This window comes from Taudactylus pleione, unplaced genomic scaffold (genome assembly GCF_031769625.1).
Source record: "Taudactylus pleione unplaced genomic scaffold, aTauple2 ptg000156l, whole genome shotgun sequence".
Classification (NCBI taxonomy): Eukaryota; Metazoa; Chordata; class Amphibia; order Anura; family Myobatrachidae; genus Taudactylus; species Taudactylus pleione.
Genome location: NW_028284558.1, coordinates 19,803,480 through 19,825,799, shown reverse-complemented (window position 1 = coordinate 19,825,799; position 22,320 = coordinate 19,803,480). Strand labels below are relative to the sequence as shown.

The 22,320-nt window shown below is 41.2% G+C and overlaps 1 protein-coding gene across 1 annotated transcript in view; it reads left to right on the top strand.

Annotated features, from left to right (window-relative positions):
* LRP1B (LDL receptor related protein 1B) overlaps window positions 1–22,320 on the top strand; it is a 1,691,377-nt gene that overhangs the window by 933,960 nt on the left and 735,097 nt on the right. The window contains exon 18 of the mRNA XM_088474914.1: window positions 13,810–13,926. Coding sequence (XP_088331040.1) covers window positions 13,810–13,926 — 117 coding nt within the window. The remainder of the gene's footprint in view (window positions 1–13,809; window positions 13,927–22,320) is intronic.

The following is a 22,320-nucleotide window of genomic DNA, read 5'->3' as shown; positions in this document are numbered from 1 at the left end:
CCAGCAGAGTGAGGGACAGAGGAAGCCGTTTGACAGGGGCTGGCCATTAAAAACGGGGGAGTGGAGGTGCAAATGCAGGCGTACCTGAGCATCTCAACAGAGTTTTAGAGGTGTGCATAATTAAAAGACAGCATCATAGTACACGTCACCTGGCTTGTTTTTACATTGAAGTGCTCGCAGTGCTTGCGGAAGGGTATGGTCAACCTCAAGCCCCGGCGATAGCATCCGATGTTGCCCAATATACCGATGGTTGCATACACTTCCTGGACATGACGTGCACAAGTGGGCATCTTAAAACAGGCTGGTGGGTGTCTGCATACACTATATGATCGCTCTGTAAGAAATACTGGGCGTGCTAATGCATTGCTGTGTGGTAGCACTGCCTACGCAATTTGCATACTCATCGTGCGAGCGATCGCATCTAGCAAGCGGCTCTGAATCAGGACCTGAAACCGGAATATTGAACTGGGCTGGAACTGGAATACTAGATTGGACTCGAACCAGATTGCTAGACCAAAATACTGGGCCACACTGGAACTGGATTGCTGGACCGGTCTGGGACCAGAATACTGAACTGGACTGAAACCGGAATGCTGGACAGGACTGGGAACAGAATACTGAACCAGGCTAGAACCCGAATGATGGAATGGACTGGAACAAAAATACTGAATCAGACTGGAACTGGAATGCTCGACCAGACTGGAACCGAAATGTTGGACCAGACTGGGACCAGAATACTGAACTGGTCAGGAACCGGGATTACTGAACCAGAATGCAGAACCAGACTGGATCCAGAATACTGAACCAGACTGGAACCGGAATGCTGAAACAGACTGGGAGCGGAACGCTAGACCGGACTGGGACCAGATTTGGATCTGAATACTGTACTGGGACCGGAATACTTAACTGGACTGGAACCAGCGTTCAGGTTGCGATGACTGAGCAGGAAGAACTGGGTAGTCTGCAGACAGCTGTGAACCAGGTCGGAGTCTGAAGAATCAACATTGCACTGGAAACTGGCTAATGCTCCAGGAAGTCTTTTTATAGTGGCTGCTGGGTCTTGGTTGTATGCTGTGTTGAGCTGAGCAGGATCAGCACTCTGACTGGCTGAGAGGAAGCTGGTGACAGAGTCCAATATATTGCGGCGCCCATGCGCTGGTACTGGTGGGAACTCCAGCATGGAGACAGAGTGGACAGAGCACTGCAGAGAGGTCTAAAGCCAGCAGAGCCAACGAAGAGAGAAGTAACATGGCCTGAGAGCTCGGTGCATGACACACCAGCTTCAGTGGCAAACACAGGATTTCTAAAAGGGGGTTTCTAAATGCTTGATTTTAGAGTGAGTGTGGCCAGTCCATGTATTGAGTATAATTAGCATTTAACCAGCTTTAATATGCGTCATACAAAGTATATTGTGTGTCATAATTCCAGCATATACAGTACCAACGACCACAGTATGCCATTAGATGCGGCAGTATGCGATCCTGTCTGAGCAGAATGTTTTGATTTCAGATGTGGGCTCCATTCCCGAGCATTGGAGCAAGTTCATGAGTCAGGGGGAGCAGCAGAAGAACCCAGCACTACCCTGGATATATATTTACATATTGGTCTCTAGAAGTGCACCCCTAACAGTGCATGTTTTCAAGATCTCCTATTTGGTGCATAGGTATATTTATTACTGGCTGACAAATGTTAAAAGATTCACAGGTGCTAATTATTTCATATGCGGTACTGAGAAGAACATGCACCACTAGTAAAATTTTATTATATTACTATCTCTATTGTGAACATGGTGTGGGCTGGGGAAGGGGGGTTTCCAGGCAACCGGAAACCCCCTCTGTGTTTACCTATGAGCTTTATACTCGATGCAAAAGATACACCAAAAAACAGAAGTACTGTATCTATGCATAGTTTCATTTCTGCATAGTTGACAGTTCTGTCCAACACTTCTTCACTACACACTGCCTTTTAGACCACGTCCGTTACTAATTGTGACTGATTAGTGTATGACTCATTCGTAGTTGCGTATGCTTGGCTCCGGAGCATGTGCACCGCAAAAAAAATGGAAGATTAATGGACTGGCGTACAACCCTGCATCAGCCGCATGATGTCCCATAGAAAAAGTTGCAGTACTAATAGTACATATATGGCATTAATGCTGTCACTCAGCTGGTACCATGTACAATACAGGCATATTTCTATTCTGTTTTGTTTCACAATTTTGCCTAGTGCTATCATGGCTGCTTTCAGTCAAGGCTATAAAAGGCCTAGTTTGGTGTGGCTCACAAGCATAGATTGCATAGATGTTACCCTCTATATCTGAGAGATCAGTGCACTTGGGGTCCCATGACAGAGTGCTGCCAGCTTCAATCTGTTAACCAAAATATAGACAAAATCCCCATGGTTTTATTTGCTAGATACACACAGATTTGCAGTATATTATTGCTAGCACCGATAGCAAGAGTCTTTCTGTTTAGTAGTAATAGACGTGTACATTTTCCCGGTTTCTAAATTATTCTCAAACTGAGCACACACTGAATGATGTGTACCCAGCTTACATATCAGATCCTGGACACATCTGAATGAGGTAATGAAGACCGGAACAATACCTCGTCCGCGGGGGCGCGCATATTGACCGTACACACTGAACGATGAAGCCGATATGTCGGTCCGATTCACCCGGAAACTACATATCGTGCCAACATCGTCTCGGTGTGTACCCATCTTAAGAGATGAAATTTGATTCTTTGTAGCTTGCTAATTCTATGCAAAATGAGAATGTTTTTCACATAGACAAAATTAGCAACCAATCATTTGATTATAACTAATACCTCATATAGCATCATGAAGAGAAGGGAAATTCTATAAAAGGTATAATTAGTTATTTTTAAACTTCATTGAAACAAACGTCTGTCATTTAGACTTTTGCATAATTATTTTGACATTTCCCAAACACTAAAAAAGTTAAGTTTTTCTTCTTTATATCAATTGGCAAATGAATACAAATGTATTTGTTACATTAATTACATTTATGACATTACATTAATGAATGTTAATTAAATAGGCATGTGTGGTGTTTGATCTATTAAAGGTCGATTTGCAGAAATGATGGGAAAAAAAATCTTTATTTTATTGTGTTTTAAAGGTCAATTTGCTGTTCACCAAATCTAATAAAGGCAAATTGACATATAAATCACCAATTTTCCAAACTTCACCCAAAGTTTGCACTGCATTTATCGATTTCTCCAATATAATATATTAAATATTGAGCAGGGGGAATCTATGATGAATCAGTTTAGCTACTCACTTTGGAATCACTAAAAGGGTTTTCATTGTTTGAGAAAGTCAAGACTACTTAATTACAATGACAATATAATTTTAATTGGGTTTACATATGTACTGTACACACCCTGGAAACCACATATTTGTATGATTTATTATTAGTGATCTACAGTGCTACACAGCACCAAACAGCGGGGAAAACAATCGATCAATTAAATAGATGGGAAACGAGATTTTTGTAAATTTTGTTTTGTTAAATCGATCAAAATTGATTAAAACTGCTACAAATAGCTTTTGATTTTTTTTTCTTATTTGACAATCTATGGCTGTTTTGATTTGAAACCTTTGGAAAATTATATCCGCAGTAGATTCTTCCGTACTTTTTGAATAATATTCCCTTCTATCATTCTGTTTCTCTAGTTTTCATCAAATCTAAATTAGATTAGATTTAACTGGACTTATAAAAAGTTTGGTCACAGTATCCTTAAGGTTTTGGTCTGCCTCTTTAAGGCATTCACATAGAAAAGTAGAAAAGGTTGAAACTGCTTAACATGTTTTTAACACAGAGCTGTTTCTACAACTTTAATTAGTACACATACAGTAGCTGTTTTCCGAAAACACTAAATATATACAGATGTGTCCTCATACACTATTGCAACATTTGTGCCAAATAGCTCTTCTTGGTGCACCAGATACTGTGTGACTTGGCTAGTGTTGAGCGTCTTTTTCGCATCTTTGCTGCTAGAATGTGTGTCTTACAAAGCCGCTTCACGTGAATGCACTGATTCATTTGATATGTGGCACTTGTATATATGGGTGCGAGTATGTTTGTGTTTACGCAGTGCTACGATGCATGGCGCTGCTTTTTCTTTTCACACCAAGTTAAATTGCACAGATTCAGACTGAATCGCAGACAGATATACAAGTAATCTCGTGAGGTGGTTTAGTTGCATCGACTAAAATGCACATTCAAGAAGCTAAAAGGACTCTACACCATTCTGCACTGCTCACTCATCTCACTGGCACCAGGTGTCTAACGGCACATGCCATATTGAGGCTGGGTGTACGAGGATGAATCTGTAGATGAAGCCCTACCGACCAATAGTCTTGATTTTTGAGTGACAATCGTAACTTGTGGTTAAAATTATATTGGTGTATCTGGACACAGTCATGTTATGGTAGGGATCATAGTGTGGTTTGGGTGATCAGTTATGCGGCCTGAGTTATACAAGAAAAGAAACAGAATAGTATAGAGGGAATTTATTATTTACAAATTGTCCTTTATTGATGTCATTCTTAACTAATCTCTAAATAAAACATTGTATAAATAAAAATAATCTTTAATCCTCTAAAGAGAGAAACTCCTCTTCTTACTGTGTTATACTTACTGTATTTCCTTATTTCTCATTTCTTTAATTTCCCAATATTAACAAGATCTGAAACACTCAGAATTGGGTACATTTATAGGAAAATGAAACCCACATATTAACTTTTCAGATAATAAAGTCTGTGTCTGACTGGGGCATGAAGGTCCCACCAGGGGAATGCAGAAGTAGGGGCCCATGCTTAATGGGTATGGTCAACAACAAGAGGAGGTTTGGTCATCCACTACAAAGGCTTGGCTAACCATAAGAGAGTGTATGGTCTGGGCCCCACTGTGGCCCTCTCTGCTGCTCCCCAATAAATTCCCTATGGCTTCACCCCAACCCCCCTTGGTGCTTTGACTTGTTTCCCTCCCTTTATTACAGGTCTATCCTGTCTCACCTGCTCGCAGTAGGAGCGGTTGGGGTGTGCACCCACTGTGCATGTTTTCTGGAGATGGGTCAGAATTATCCAATTATTATATATAGTAAGTGCAGTAAATAATTATTCTCCAAATTTCTGATTGCACCTTAGATATTAATATATATCTGCTGCAGTCAGAAAAAAAGAGGTATTGCCAACCTCACATAGACTACAATATTATGAAAATAGACTGCGCAGACTGTTTTCATAGTATCATAGATAAAGTAAATACTGATAGTGTATGCATGATAATGCATCAGATTGATAACAACAATGCACTGTATTGAATACACTGAAGTCCTTGGAATGCAGCATAATATAACATCCACTTAAGTGCCAAAAGTCATAGGATAGATGAGTAGTATCGTGTAGGACCCCCTCTAGCTCTGCAAAGTGCAGCAACTGAACATGGCATCGAATCCACAAGTGGACAGAAGACCTCTGGAGAGATGTTGACCCATGCTGACTGGTTAGCTTCCCACAGCTCCCAGATATTTGCAGATGCAGGATCTTGGATGCAAATGTTCCTCTACACCACATCCCATAAATGCATGATTGGGTTCATGTAAATGTAGTGGCCACACCATTCATTGGAATTCTCCAGAATGCTCCATGAACCAATTCTGGACAACTTGGGACCAATGACACAGTGCATTATCCTGCTGGAATATTCCATCTTTTTGGGTGTACATACTGTAGAGTCCATGAAAGGCTGCAAATGGTCATCAAGCAATGCAACGTAACAGTAACAATGACATGTTCAGGTGAACCAGTGCACTTAACCCATGCCACATGAACACACCCCACACCATTATTAAACCACCACCAACCTACATGGTGCCTTATTGACAATTGCTGTCCATGGCCTCATGGCATCTGTGCCACACATGAACTCTACCATCAACCCAAAACAACTGGACCCAGTACTTATCGGACCTCGCCACATGTTCAGTCCTTCAGGGTCCAATTAGTGATGTCACAAGCCCAGGTGAGGCGCTGTGTCCAAAGTCGTAGTGTAAACAGGGATACTCTGGTGGGTCTTTTACTCCCATGTCCAATCGAAGGTAAAGAATGCTGCACTGACCTGCTGGATATGCTTCTGGTACCTCCTGCATTGAATGTGGATGTGACTTAAGCCAGTGTCATTTGTCTGTTACCACGGACAATTCTGACCAGCCTCCGCTGGTCACGATCATTAAGCACCTGTGGTCGTCCACTTCGCTGTCCACAGTGGGTGGTAGTGCCTTCCAGGTATTTCAGGTACACCTGTGACACCGTAGAAAAGAAATGATGAATGTCTGCACGACTACGAAAATAGAATATATAAAAATATAATAACATATATAATTCAGGCGCACATGGATTAATAGTCCTTTCAAGTGTATTGGTACCTAAAAAGCTGCTCCTAAACTTGAATTAATCTGTTATTCCCACCTGGTCTATCAAAATATATAGCCTGGAAACATTGTCAATTAACACAGTTTAAATGTCCTAAATGGCCAGTGATAATAAGTATGTATTGACTTATCCAGACAAGGAGCGCTTAATTATAAAATGTAACAATTTATTACATAGTACAAAACGCAATATAAAAGAGAAAAGTAAATAGTAACAAAATATACACACACAATCATAAAATACAAACTGGTATGTTTTTACAATAATGGCTCATATGAAGAAATGAGAGATTCACCTCTGCAGTAGGTGTCTCTTATATAAATACATAATGTACTGCCATCTTAAGCTCTAATTTCACAGAACAGTTTCTGACATCCAAATGGATAATGTGGTCAATATTAACCTTTCTCTGGTAATAAAATACTCCAGATATTGTGTCACTAATACTTAGACAGCTCACAGTCGTATACACCGAGGTGTTTGATGTTAGACTTTGGATTGTAACTTAGTGTCTGTATATCCACTCTTGTCAGTTAATTTATGCAGCAGGTGATCAACCCAATCTATTCAGACAGGTCATAACACTGATTCAGCAGTATATACTTCAGCCCCCGATGATTTGTGTCAGAGTCTGTGAGTATGTATAAAGGAGTTGTAATTGGTTCTCACACAGTGTCAAGATGGTAATAGCTTACTGCCGACCGGCTATTGAAGAAAATGTGTCCATCTGTCTGTGTGGGTCAGACAGAACTTCACGGTCGCTACTGATGGGCCTTGTCACTTTTTTCCTCCTGCTGTTGTGATCTTATGTACAGATCTCGGTTCTTAACTGGTGTGCTGTTTGTGATGGAGCATAGAACCAGTTTGTAGCATGCAAAGGAGACCCTTACACGTTTCTCCGCTGGAGGTATTGGCGGTTTCGTCAGGGGGTAAGTCTCCTAATGAATCTATGAGTGCTTTTAAGCTTGGGTCATCCAGTGGGAATCCAATAGTGATTAGATCACATCAGGATCACCTGTATGGGTGTGTGTCCATCCTAGTATATCTCACAAATCTTCACTAATAAAATCAACATTTTCTTTGTATATAATAAATTACAAACAGGTGCATATCTACCAAGACACCATTATGAATAGATGTTGCAATTATTTTGTATTTCAACATCATTCAATATACATAAAATCATAACTGGCTGCACTCACATTCACATTAATAATAGGGAAGGTGTTATACGAGAGTTAAATAGAGCATATTTTTTCATTAAATAAGTGTACTTGAGAAATAGCTCAGAGATAAGACGTCTAACACCGTGACAACCCAGGTTCGAATTTCACTCCTTACAAATCTTTTTTTACAATGAATATGACATTATTATTATGTTTTATTGTTGCTTTATTTATTCAAGAGTAATAATATCTATTGATACTAGTTTCTTGAAGTGTCTTGTGATGGGTATATCCCGATAATCATGCTATTGCTACAGAAGAAAAAAAATATTGCCATTATAAATACATATATATGTATATATTACTGTCACAAAAATTATAACACTGTTGTATTACTCTTGAATAAAACAAAGAGCAATCTACTCTATATCCGAATAGGTAAGTCGCACCAAACATTGGTGATACCAACTGGTTAGTGTAGCACCTATAGTGATTGGCCTGTCTGAAGTGGAATATATATGTCCAGAGGTTACTGTTAATTGTGTTTATATTATGTAATATATTATAATATAATAATGGATTACAATTCTGGATCCATAACTCAACAGGAGACATATCTCTTGAGTAGTGACATAAATCATAACATCTATCAGCTGGAAGATAGGGGCAATAAGCTCAATATCAGAAACTATTCAGTTCTATACTTTCATTTAGCCCCTGGGGAATCATTTAGCCCCTGGGGAAAAGTGTCCCAAAGGTGAAAATCCAGTATGCGTCCCGTTTGCAGAGTGTTCCATATCTATCCCCTCCTCTACATGTGGTGGGTACGTGTTCAATACCAGTAATGTTTAGAACCTTATTGTCACAATTGTGTTTATTCCATACATGTCTAGAAAGACTGTGTGTCATAACACCCTTTATGACGTTCCTCCTGTGTTCTAAAAATGAGTATTTAAACTTTGTGTGGTATGACCCATATACTGTATACCACAAGTACACGTTATCACATAGATTACATAATTTGACAGACATTTGATAAGATGTTCAATGTTGTACTCTTGATTCATAGAATAAGAAGAGAAAGACTGTTTCTTATGACTGATATAATTGTAAGTAATGCATTTATTTTTCCCACACTTGTAACAACCTTTTAAACGTGTAGGTAGCCATGTTCCAATAGAATGACTATATTCAATCTATAATCCTCAATCAGGTTATTCTTCTTACTTTGGAAAAACTGGGAGCTAATTTGTTTTTAAGATTTGTTGTTTTTCTGAACACTATTTTAGCTTGAGGTTCTAGATATGGTGATAGTAACCTATATCATTTCAGTAGAGAGAAATTATTACATTTGTTCTTATCTATATCCCTTTATTTTTTAGTTGTAGTCTTAGTCAGAAGAATCTCTCTATACATTTGATTCACTTCTTCCCTACATCTATTTAATAAATCCATAGGGTACCCTTGATTCCTGAAAGCCTTTGTCAGCTCATCTACCTGCTTTTGATAGGTAGTATAATCAGAGCAATTCCTCTTATTTGTTATATATTGACCCTTAGGAATATTTTCTTTCCACTTGGGATGGTGGCAGCAAGAGAAATGTAAAAAAAAATTAGTATCCACCTCTTTTTGATATGTGCTGGATTTAATCTGCCCCTCCTCAACAGAGAGAGCAATATCCAAGAAATTGATTTTAGAGTTGCTAACTGTGCTTGTGAACTTCAAACCAAATGAGTTTAAATTAAGGTGATTAATAAAATAATTTATAGAACTCCCATAACCTTTCCAAATAAAGAACAAATTATCAATATATCTGCCATATAGCACCAAGTTTTCCCCAAGGACAATTCCAGATCATTGGATCTTCAAAACTTCCTACATATAGGTTCACAAAACTAGGGGCAAACTTGGTGCCCATGGCAGTCCTGTGTAATTGCAAAAAAACCTGTGAATCAAACAAGAAATAATTATGTGACAAAATAAAACCGATAGATTCCAAAATAAAGTCACGTCTCATCTCTCCTAAATTGGGATCTTGTGGTAGATAAAATCTTACTGCTTCTATACCATTGTGGTGTGGGATGTTTGTATAGAGTGATTTGACATCACAGGTGACAAGATGGTAATAGTCACACCATCTGATGTCTTTAATCATATTCAAAAATTGTTTAGTATCCCTAATATAGGATCCTAGAGAGGTGACATGTGCAGTGAAGAATTTAATCAACAAATTCTAGCAAGTTAGTAGTTATAGACCCTATGCCCGATATGATGGGATGCCCAGGTGGTGCAGTTAGCAATTTATGCATCTTAGGGAGATGGTAGTATGTCAGAACGATTGGGTGCATATTAAATAAATATAGGAATTCTTTCTTGGATATTGCTTCTCTCTGGAGTGCTAGATCCAAAAGTACTTTAAATTCCAACAGATATTTCTCAGTAGGATTCATTGGCAATTGCATGTAAAATCTGGCATTAGAGATCTGTCTATGTGTTTTCAGGAAGTAGTCTTCCTTATTCAGTATTACTGTTCCTCCTCCTTTATCAGCACTTTTAATTATGATAGTGTCATCATTTTTCAGACTATACAAGGCCTGCTTTTCTTGTTTGCCAAGATTTTCTTTAGATTTTTTTTCCTACTTTCACACAGCTTTCTGAAATCATCTAATGTTGTATTATAGAATGCCTCAATAAAAGGGCTCCTGTGTTGTAAGGGGTAAAAGTATGATTTTTTTGGAGAATTATTTTTCTTTTCTAGAAACATCAAAAACTTGAGTTATTTTCACTTAATTAATCATTCAGCATAGTTATGCCTTCTCTATCTGTATCATAAAATACTATCGGACACCCTTCAATATTATTCTTTATTAGAAGCTTAGTTGCAAAATATCCCTTCCTACATACAGTAGCAAGCCCCGGAGTGAGAGAGAAACTGGCTGCTGATGTTGATCGACAGCTCGGCCCATTTTGTAGGCAGAGCAGGGGGTTGGCTACACAAACGGAGGCATTCCTTATGGAATGCTTGCCGTTTTGTGGGTGGCCGCACTGACATCACCAGTGATGTCAGTGGGGAGTTTCCTGCTCGATCTGAGCAGGAAGATCCCTGGGGCTTGCGGTTGCCGAGACCCAACCTTAGGGTCTCATCGCAAGCCCCGATGGTCACGATGGTCTTGACCATCGCGACCATCACCCTGGTCGGTTGCTAAGCTGTGGGTGGTAACCCACAGCTTAGCTAGAGACCAGGAAGCCGCAATAAAAAAAAGAAGCAGACGCCCTCATTCAGAGAGAGCGATCGCTTCTTGCGACCGCCTCTGAATGAGGGCCATAGTCCTTATCTCTACAGTAATATAGTTGGGTGGACAGATAACCATCTGAAACATTCCTGTATTGAGGGAACCAATATGTAGTCTCTCTATTCATCTTAGATTTATAATTCAGAGATGAACTGTTTCCTCTCTTCCTCATATGTAATGGAGTGCGAGGTCTCTGAGTCATTAATGGATTTAATCTACTGTAGGAGCATCTTTGAATATAGGAGCTGATTCAGACCCGCTTGCTAGGATGTGATCGCTCGTAGCTGGCCGATATTTGCAATCTGAGCATACATATGCAACCAATTTGAATGCTCGCGAAGCGATCGCTTGCTGTGCATAGACAGCCCAGCAGAGTGAATGACAGGAGAAGCCATTTGTGGGTGGTGACAGGGGCAGTCCACTAGAAACAGGGGGAGTGGAGGTGTGAACAAAAGTGTGCCTGAGTGTCTCAATGCCGTTTCAGAGGTGGGCAAAATTAAAAGGCAGCATCATAGTACACGTCACTTGGTTGAAATACATACTGAAGTGATCGCAGTGCTTGCGGCAGGGTATAGTGAACCTCAAGCGCTGCGATCGCATCCGTTGGTGCTCGATGTACCAATGGTTTCATGCACTTCCAGGAGATGACGTCCACAAGTGGGCATCTTATGAATGGCTGGTGGGTGCCTGCATACACAAAATTATTGCATGCCAAGACATACTGGGTGTGCTAATGCCTTGCCGTGCGATCGCCTGCCTTCCTCCTAGCTTCTGATTGGACTTAGAGAGGGGGCAGACATACACTCCTGCCACTGACCAGTTTTACCTGAATTGATAGATAAGGGATTTAACATGAATTAGTTAAGGGGGAGGGAGGCTAATCTACCCTCCCTCATATTTGTATAAAGATTATTATTAAAGAAAGTAGTCCATTCAAACTGCTAAAATTTTTTCTGTACCTCCTTCTGCAGCCTCCTGCTATCTGCCATTCCCCTCACACATCAATCCCTGATTAAATCCTTCCAACACTCTGCAGAAAGACTAAACTTCTGTTTCTACTCCACATCCCATTCTGCAAAGATTGTAAACTCCTCTCTCATAAGCAAGACCCTTCCTAACTTAGAGGTGATACAACTTCATATTGCCCAAGAAGATTGGCCGGAAGCAGTAAAAAGACCTGCTGCTCTCTTATATCTGGGGGACACACCTTGGTGTGCAGAGGAGGCTGACAGTCAATGGTGGTGATGACTATTTGCTGAAAACCAATGAAACCCGAGAAAAAGTGGCAGAGTGTGAATAGTAACGGTCACAATGGCATTCCCCTGCAGGGCTTTAAAAAAAAGTATAATCTAACTGCATTACAGACAGCTGAATCTCCCATTTGCCTACATTTTTGTATTGTTTAGGTACATTCACCAGCAGAGTGTAGCTAACATTGCATTCAGGACTTTTGAGAGTGTGTACCCCTGATCCCACCACTACACTGTTTACCTGTCATTAGTACATATGTGTAAGGCTGGGTACACATTAGAATGATATCAGCATGATTTGTCGTATCGGAACAACAAACTGTGCATTTCGTCTAATGTGTATGCACAATTGCGCACTCCCTCTGACTATATAAGAAATAATTTGATTGACCTTGCTGCACAGTCAATGAAACTATATCGTGTGTGTGGCTGTGTATTTTAATGAAGGACAGACTGAGGTATCATTCCATCATTCATTAAATCGTGTAGTGTGTACAGCATCAGCCAATCTGTGATGGTCCGAGGTGAAGGGAAACCATCCCGACCATCTGCACAATTGCCCGTCATTGTAATGTGTACCTGACCTTACACACTACACGTAGCTTCTTGTACTGAGGATTGCAACCCCTCTGATTTTAGCAGATGACGTGGTGGTGGGATGGGTATGTTTATAGGGCATTTATCGTAAATGCCCCCAGGAAAGAGCAAATGCTTATGTTCCAGGTAATGCTAAATGCATTATGATAGAAAGTGCTTCCCTGAAATAAAATCAAAATTGTTGAGATATAATTTACAAAAAATATCCTTTGTATCTATCGCATACATTAGCAGTTAGGGGTAAATTTCCACAAAAGATTTTTCATCTCTTAAATTCACATCTGCTGAGTGATATATATATTTGAAGACTTGCATGCTATAGTTATCCTCTTCTGTGCTGCCTTGTGCTGGAACAATTAAGCATATATTAAGCCTGTCTACTTGGAAGTTGGAGATTTCAGCTGATCTGTGTGAAGCCAGCTTTCACATTCATCTTTCCTCCCAATTAATTCACTAGAACTTGGCTGTATTTTACTTTGTTGCAACAACTGTTGCTGCACTATGGGGAATAGTTAACCCTTAATGCTTCATAAAAGCCAAAACTTGAAACTGTCAAGACCTCCATTAAAGGTACCCGAACCTGGAATTTTAAGTGGGTTTGTGCAATCGTAGGTGAGGCTACGAATTGATGTGCTTATTGCGCCCCCATGGAAATTATATATCGCCGTGAAGTAGCAATGCGATGCTGGAGGAGGCATAATATTGGGGGCATGGCTACATTTTCATGTCTGGTCCAGTCCTGCAGTCGGGCCAGGACATACTGTAATTTGTCCCATCCCCCGCATTCTACTCAGTGCCCCTCGTAACTACTATCTTGTAGCTATAATACAACAAGAGACACAATATTATAATTTGGTAGACATCAATCTAAGTAAAGTGAGTGGACTGAGAAAATTGGCACAAAAAGTGTGTATTCAGGTAAAGTCTCCCATGTTGTCTTGTATATTTTCTTAGAATTGACACAGTATTGCACCTATTGAATATACTGTATTAGTATGTTGTTATCATATCCACTAATATGATTGTATCCATTCATTATAGCGAGGACTTGTCAGCCTCATCAGTTCTCCTGCAGCAATGGACGATGTATATCAAAATCATGGGTATGCGACCAGGAGGATGACTGTGGGGACAGATCTGATGAAACAGCATCTTGCGGTAAGCACTATAGGAGTTTATTACTTTGCAGGAGAGTGGAATGTATAAATGTGTTTTGTGCCTGTACCAATAAACCATACTTGCCTACATCTTGGCTGCTTCCTCCGGGAGGAAGCAGCCAGGTCGGTGTAGCAGGGGGCGGGGCCTGTATAGAGGGGCGTGGTCGGACACTTTACCAGCGTTTAGGGGTGGGACTGGGGGCAGAGCCACGCAATAGGGTCATTTAGGCTCCGCCCCCACAACAAAATGCAGATATTTCCGGCATTGCTATGCGGGGTGTGTGGTTATGATGACGCGTTTCAGCGCGAATCGCGTCATCAGCCCCTTCGCAGCGGGGGTTTAGCATTACATTGCGGGGGGTACTGGAAAAGTCGGGAGGCCTGCCTACTTTTCCGGGGGGCCGGGAGCGGCACCCGATTTTCGGGAGGCTCCCGGCCAAATCGGGAAAGTGGGCATGTATGCAATAAACCCAAAGGGGCTCATGCTAAGTTGGACCCATGTGGGTCAATGAAAAATTCTGCATGGAAAAATAGCATAGTTAGCTTTGCCCATACTGTATGCTGAGTAGTTAGCATCTGCAGATTAATTCTGCTCTGCCAGTAGCATATGCACCAGGTGGCGTACTTATGCTTACATATACCAAAGCTGGGTACACATATATGATGACGGTGCAATACGATGTAACCATACATCTGGTGTACAACAGTGTACGAAGATGCAATGTGTCGTTACATGCTGGATTTAACAGCACCACGTTCTTCATTGCATCGTCCCATCTGCTGTGCAGAACAACAGATTGGACAAGGACATGAACGATTGTCATTTAACGATGGATCGGAAGTACACACTATGAAATGTGTATAATATATTGCTCCGTGTCAAAAAGATATATCATACCATATACTGTATCATATAGTGTGTACTCAACTTTACCCTTACATCCACATATACTTAAGCTGGGTACACAATATATTATATATCTTACATTACATCGTTCCAATGTGCTTTGGAATGATATATCTTATGGATCATGCAGTGTGTATGCTAGATTGCACGTACGTGAATGTCACTCATCGCATCGTGCTGCATAGTAGACGGGACAATGTGAAGGACCAGGTGCTGTTACATGCGGCATCGTATACCGGATCATGCAGTACGTATGGCACATGCGATGTATCAATACATCACATCGCACCGTTGGCTGGGTCATATTGTACCAACCATGTCATAAGCACAAGACATTCTTTCAATGGTTGTTTTGATAGCAAAAAAGACATTCATTATTACTGTAGGTTTTATTTTTATAACAACCTTTCTTCTAGTGCACCAATACAATTAGCAAAACATCCAGGCTAAAAAAGGCCAACAATAACAATGAAGAAAGCACCCACCTCTCTCATCAGCACATGCGCTGCATAGACTCTGGAGCTGTGCCAGAGTCTCCTGGGAATGCAATGATCTTTGGGAAAATGGAACCAAAGCCATTTTCCCTGTGATTACAGTGACATCGGTGGAGAGGCTATGGATGAAGGGTGTGTGGTGTGAGCCCATCTGGGCTCAGTGGAGTGTGTGCACTACACACCCTGCACCCACAAGCGCGAGGCCCGCTTAGCGACGGCCAAGCCGTCGCTATGGGTCTCGCACCAAAGTGGGCGTGCTGTCGATGGTGAGTGACAGCACGCCCCCTTTGGTGGGCGTGCCGGGGGCGTTGCTGCCCAGACAGAGGCGCTCCCATGGGAATGCCTTCCGTCTGGGGCCGGCCCCACTGACATCACTAGTGATGTCAGTGGAAATGCTTTTGGCTCTGATAGAGCCAAAAGCACTCCTGGGCTTACCGCAGGGTCTCGTCGCAAGCCCGATGGTCGCGATGGTCTTGACTATCGCGACCATCTTTTTGGCTGCTCGCATAAGCTGTGGGTGGTCACCCACAGCTATGCGAGCGGCCAGGAGGCCGCTCCAATTTTAGGTAGGAGGGCCCTGATTCAGAGCGAGCGCTCTTGTCAGAGCGTCCGGCTCTGAATCAGGCCCTCAGTCTTTGTTTAAATGCTCCTAGTACAGCGCAAATTTGCACAGTTTTCCCTAATAAAGTCTGCATTAGCGCCACGGCATGAACCCAATAATGCCTTGCTTTATCATTTTCCTTGTTACTGTAATAAAGCTTACATACTTGAGAGATGTACCTATACTAGGGCTTAAGGTGAAAACACATTAGGCAACCCACCGATACGACGCCTGAAGGTGCCGATGAACGACATATCAGGCAGTTAGTACACACTGCAGATCTGGTGACTGAATGCTCGATATGTCTTTGACCAGCAGCATTGAACTTGCCTGCATCGGCAGCTGAGTCGCTCCTTCGCCCGTGCATGCACAGTCGATGGAATGACCTGAATGTTGCGCATAGTGGGTACACACTAGATGATGTGCCCAATATGTTGGCCCGATCCGTCGAATAGGACGACATATAATCTAGTGTGTACCCGGCATTATTCTACTAATTTCTACAGTTTAATGGAGCACATTCTAAATAGATCCAATAAATACAGACTATGGTAATGATTCAATGGTGAACGTGAAGGATCAGTGCTACGTCTTCAGTCGCAGTGGATGTGAGAAATTATGCAAATGCAGCAGGATCCATCTTTTGTAAAAAGACGCCCAACTCCGACTTCCCAGATCCACTGCCTGCAAGCAACAGGCAAACATCGCGAACATTACGTGGGACACAGATGATAGCACAGATGATGTTACAGTGGGAACTGTGATCACGACACATAGTGCTGAGAGCTGTTAACTCAAATAAATGCTCCATACAAATGAATGAGTCACTGCAAAGGTTGTTGCTTATCATGTAAATGGATGTAGGTGTAGCACGGAGCTCAGTCCTACTTGTCTCTTATTACCATTGTTGCTCCCATTTCGTATTGTTCATTGAAATTTCATGAGGCGCTGCATACAGTGCTTGGAGCTAGTGGCGTATCAATAATGAGGGCACAAACCGTACACCCTGCACCCATATCATCAATACTTATCTCTCCGGAGTCCCACGTGAGCAGCATCAGTGCTGCACAAACCACTGGGAAAATGTTGCGGTCACCATTTTCCCGGCGTTTTGTGCATGTACAATAGATTAATCGCCAGGAAAATTGCCACTGTGCCATTTCTTCTAGGACCTGCGCATGTGCAGTAGACTTCACAGAGTCTACTAGTGCTTTCTAATGCGCTGCAGTGCAGTGCCGGATAGAGAGGAGAGGGCTCGGATGGAGAGACTGCACACGGGCTCCCTCCTCTCTTAATATTCCCCTGTTTGGAGCCATATAAATAATACAAGACATGCATACAGTACATGTTATCAGGGCACTTCTGCTCCCCGTGCTGCCCTCCACCTCCACATCACCCCCAGAACATGTGATTATGATGAAAGCGGCCAGGAGCAGGTGGCTGGGCATCAGGGATGTCCTAGGGACATGCAAGCACCCGTAAAGGCTGCAAGTTATCATTCAAGGCTCCCCTCAAGTCTGAGAAGGGTGCCACTGAGGAAATGACAGTGCTGCCCTTTCAACCTCGCGTCCTGGGCGTCAGCAACGGTCACACATCCCTCCTTGCAGCCCTGCATGTTATCGCCGTACTTGAAAAAAAGAAAAGACATGAGAAAAGACGTGTAAATTGTCTCTTCTTGTGGAAGATGGGTATAATGGAAAATGAATAAGATGTGGGAAGAGTGAAGGATTGAAGCACACCCCTCCTCTATATATATATATATATATATATATATATATATATATATATATATAAGCATGTGTGTATGCAATATATAAATCATCTAAGTTGTTTTGCTATCTTCAATCAATGCTGGTTGCCTGGTAACCGCTTGTTCTTTTCTATTCTGCTGCTTGCACTGAATAGAGACACACAATGTTTAAGATGAAAGGAGAGCACAAGAACTGTTTGTAGAACGGTATTTGAGTTTTATAGATCGCTTTGAGTTTCTTATAAAGATGCAGAATAGAATGTCTCCAGCCAAATTGCCCTACCAATTATTATTTATGGTCACCCTCAATATAGCATGTGTCAATAGCAGAATGAGAGGTTAGAACCTGAAATTGAATAGAGTTCCAAGAAAAACACATGAAGGGCATCCAAGCAATTACTATGAAATGCATTGGTGTATTGGTAATGTAGCCAGTTATGTTACACAATATATATTGTACAATTGTCTGCTGATTGGATACTTTTGGTTTTATTTATCACTTTCCTAAGAAATATGGGTGTAAAAACCTAAAGACAATATCAATTTCAAGAAGACATTGAACTGATATAAAAAAGACATTTTAAAATTCACTATTGTATTATTATTTATTCATGGACAATGGGAAAATGTAAGAAGTTTAACATTTTATATACTGTATATGTTTATGTTATTATTTTGTTAGCTATTTTTAGGTGTCATACATTTTAAGTTTTAAAGAGACCTTTCACCTTTACACAATTTAGATAACTGTGTTTTCTTAATACATTGCTTTATCATATATTCTGTGCCTTTATAATTGGATGTGATGACAATCAGTCATGTTAGCTAATCAGTTTGTAATATGACCAATTCACCCTCACAGACTTACCCCATTGTACTCTGGATGTGATATCAGCTGCTCTGTCCAAGAGCTGAACCATATACTCATTAGCAGCTACCTATGTGTGTTTAAAATTGAACGTTGCTCCTGTCACTTGATGCTTTGGTCAAACTGGATGATCCACTATGTGGTCACCATAACCCTACAACACTCTCTGTGCTACTTGATATTTCTTCTGTCTGAAGTGAATTATGACATAAATAATGTATTTGTATCCAACAGAAATAGGAAGATTAAACTTTCTTTTTTGTAAACCTATTTTATTTATGATTTTCCAATATTATCAATAAAAATAAGATTATCAGGTGGCTGGCCTGATAAGTATAAGATTGTTCACTGCTTTCTGTGCTATAAGTAAAGTTACAGGCTTCCAGTGCTCTAAAGTTATCTACTTTGCTGCTGATGGAATATGATGGGGTAGTTTACACGGACCAAGTCAAGGGGCCAATATACCTGCACATCTGGACATGTCCACCAGATATGTTCAATACAGGGGCTTAACTATGTAGTTTGTAATGGCTCCTATGTACCACTCAATGGTGAAACATGTATATAACAAAAGGAAATTTTGACAAGAAGGTGCAAATAGAAATCAGCATTAAGTGCACCCTTGAGGCTTATTGTGTTCAGGAATTTGCATAGTTCTAGGCCCTTCCCCCAGAATCTATGCCTGTTAGCCATGAGGCTTACCGTGGGATACAATTGAATAGCCATGGACACTTAACCTAAGCTAACAGCCTGCAGTAAGTCCTGCGGCCAATTGAATTGCCCCCTAAAGCTGGGTACTCTCTTGTCCAATCCCCCAGTGTTCCAACTCCAGATCAGACTGTTTATACTATGCTACTACAGACCTAGTTGCAGATTCTACATGAAATCTATGTGTACACACCTGTCCAATTTTGCAGCAGGTCTCCAATCTGCATCTGCAGACACAAGAATTACATTCTTTTCCAATATTTGGCAGACCAGCTGCCAATGATACACAAATTTACATAATAATGGGCAGAGCTACACTGCATAGTATGATCTGAGAAAGGGTAAAATTAGAAAAATGCGTGGAGTTTCATCCCAAATCAGTAACCAGCCCTGGACCTCTCAGCCTGAGTTGGCATTGGAAAATAGAGGGAAAATATGGCTGGGGTTCCTCCTGTTTTCCAATAACCATCACTGGGCTCAACCAGCCACAGCTAGGGGGCTACCACTATAGCAGGGAGACACACAGTGTGGGGTCCCCCAGCCATAGCATTAACCAGCCCCAAATTGGTCAGCCAAGTGCTAAAACCGCTTGGAAAATCGGGGGTCACTCTCCTGAGGGCTTCCATATTGGTCAGCTGATTGGTGGACGGAACTCCTGATTTTTAAACAGGTTTAAAAACATCTCGACCTGACCAGACAACCAGGAATGAATGAAAGCAGAGGTTTGGTGAGCATACACACTCTCCAATGTTGGATTAATTGTTAGATTGGGTGTCAGAGTGAATGCAGATAGTACAAATGTGTATCCAGCTTTAAAACAAACTTCTGCTTTGCTGCTCCACTATAGTACTCTTATACTTACCACTGGCATATAATAGCATAAGTACAACAAAAACGGGATCAGTATGATTTACCGCCGGCCGCATGGCCAGCGGTTTAAATCCCGACAGCAGAAGCCCGGCAGTGAGATCCCGACAAGTAAGTATTTTTTTCTATTTACTAACCTCCCCCCCTAACCCTAACCCTCCCATAGGGGTGCCTAACACTAACCTCCCCCCAAGTGCCTAACCCTAGCCTCCCCTACCCTGCAGCTAAGGCTTCATCTCCCAGGGGGGGTGCCTAACCCTAACCTCCCCCCGGGGGTGCCTAACCCTAACCCCCCCTTCTCCTAGCCTAACCCTAACCTCCTGGGGGGTACCTAACCCTAAGTCCCCCTGGAAGCCCCTAACCTAACCCTCCCCCCCTGCAGCTGTCCATGCCCGGCTTACCTTTGATCAGTAAGCCGGGTGTCGGGCTCCCGGCGTAGGTCTAATGACAGGTGTGCGGAAGTAGACGCAGGTTATTAGACACTTGCCGGGATTAAAGGCGTAGGTCTAATGACAGGTGTCGGGAAGTCGACGCAGGTCATTAGACACTTGCCGGGATTAAACAGTGAGGATGTAGACGGTCGGCATTTAGACCGTCGGCATCCCGACTGCATTCAAACAAAAACTGCTATGAACTTGCAATGTATTTATTGTATTAATTTTGATCAATTACGTTCATTATATGAGACTATGTTAGTGCTATAATTACTCTTGCAAGTTAACACCAGCTTACATTGTCTAAGCACTTTATGAACATCATTGTTAGAATTGCCCACTTTTTTCACACAGACAAAAGCTAAACTGTGTTATTAGTTCCCATTTTCTTCAAGGATTGGTAATATTATTGAAGCCTTTTAAGATGTGTCACACAGTAATGCACCAAGCTGAAACCTTAAAAATCAATACAATATATAGAAAGATGTATTATGTATCCTCAAATAATTGTGTTTAGATGATTTGTACATTACATACAGTAGCTCAATTTTAAGGTATTTTGAACAACACAGGAATGGAATTCATGTCCAAAGCTGATCCTCTGTGAGACAGAGAGCATACTGTAGATTCATCACAAAGATTTCATTCACAGCTGTCAATATTACAATCAATATTTCGCAGTGCAATTCTGATGGCACCAAGAGTGTGTGCGGCTTCATATTTTAATAGATTTGTATTGATTGCACATACTGTGACATAATTCCAAAAATTCTCACTAATTCTGCACATAACTATATATATTTGTTCTCATAAATATTTAGAATTAAAGAGGTTGTTCGCTTACCTTTGTTATCGTGTACATGTCTTACAGCCACATTAGACAAATACATAGAATTATCTTTCTGCCTTCCTCCTGTATTTTTTAACCATGTACGTACTTATATAATCAAGCAGATGTTTTTTTTTATTGTCCCTAAAGATGACACATTACTCTTAACATTGCAAACAGCTGTGTCCAGGGAGTGGCTTTGTGTTGTATGCCTGGGCAGAAGAAATAAACAACTACGCCTGATGATGTCAAGTCATGGCTAAAACATACACAAACGTAAAGACATGGAGTTAGCAAAAGCCGCTGGATGGCATTTACTTACAAATCATTTTCAGTCATCTGAAGGCGGTAACCTCTTCAACGCAAATTGAGGGCACACCTGACTGTGCCATTGCCCAGACTGGCATTCTGAAACATTATAATGAAGATGAAGGGATTGTACTTGAGTGTATAGATGTTGGTCATGGTGATGTTCAAAAGTAAATACTTTTTGTACAGTGATATGGCATTGGAATACTAACACATTGACAGAAACATTTCCTCCAGGTTAGAAGGCCTACGTCCTTTCTTGTGATAACTGAGTCAGATACAGTGTATGGAATTAATATTAGATCCATACTGCTCTTATAGCTTCTAAAAGATCCTGTTTGAATTGAGTCTGTTAATAATACACTTACTGAGACCTACAGTATTGGAGTATCTGATGACTCCTATTGGTCTTATGTTTCTCCACTGGCTGTTTATTTGCTATGGACATTTGTAAATAGTCGGGTTTCTAGTGCATTGGATCATATGGTCACACTGTGTTGAATCATATCTTGGGGCTGTCTCACTATGAGCCTTCTGATTGGTTGCCTGTGCTTTATAGAGCTGTAAGCCTCATGCTGCAATACGTCATAATAGTTGCTTCTCCCCTATTATGTAAGACTGTTTTGTT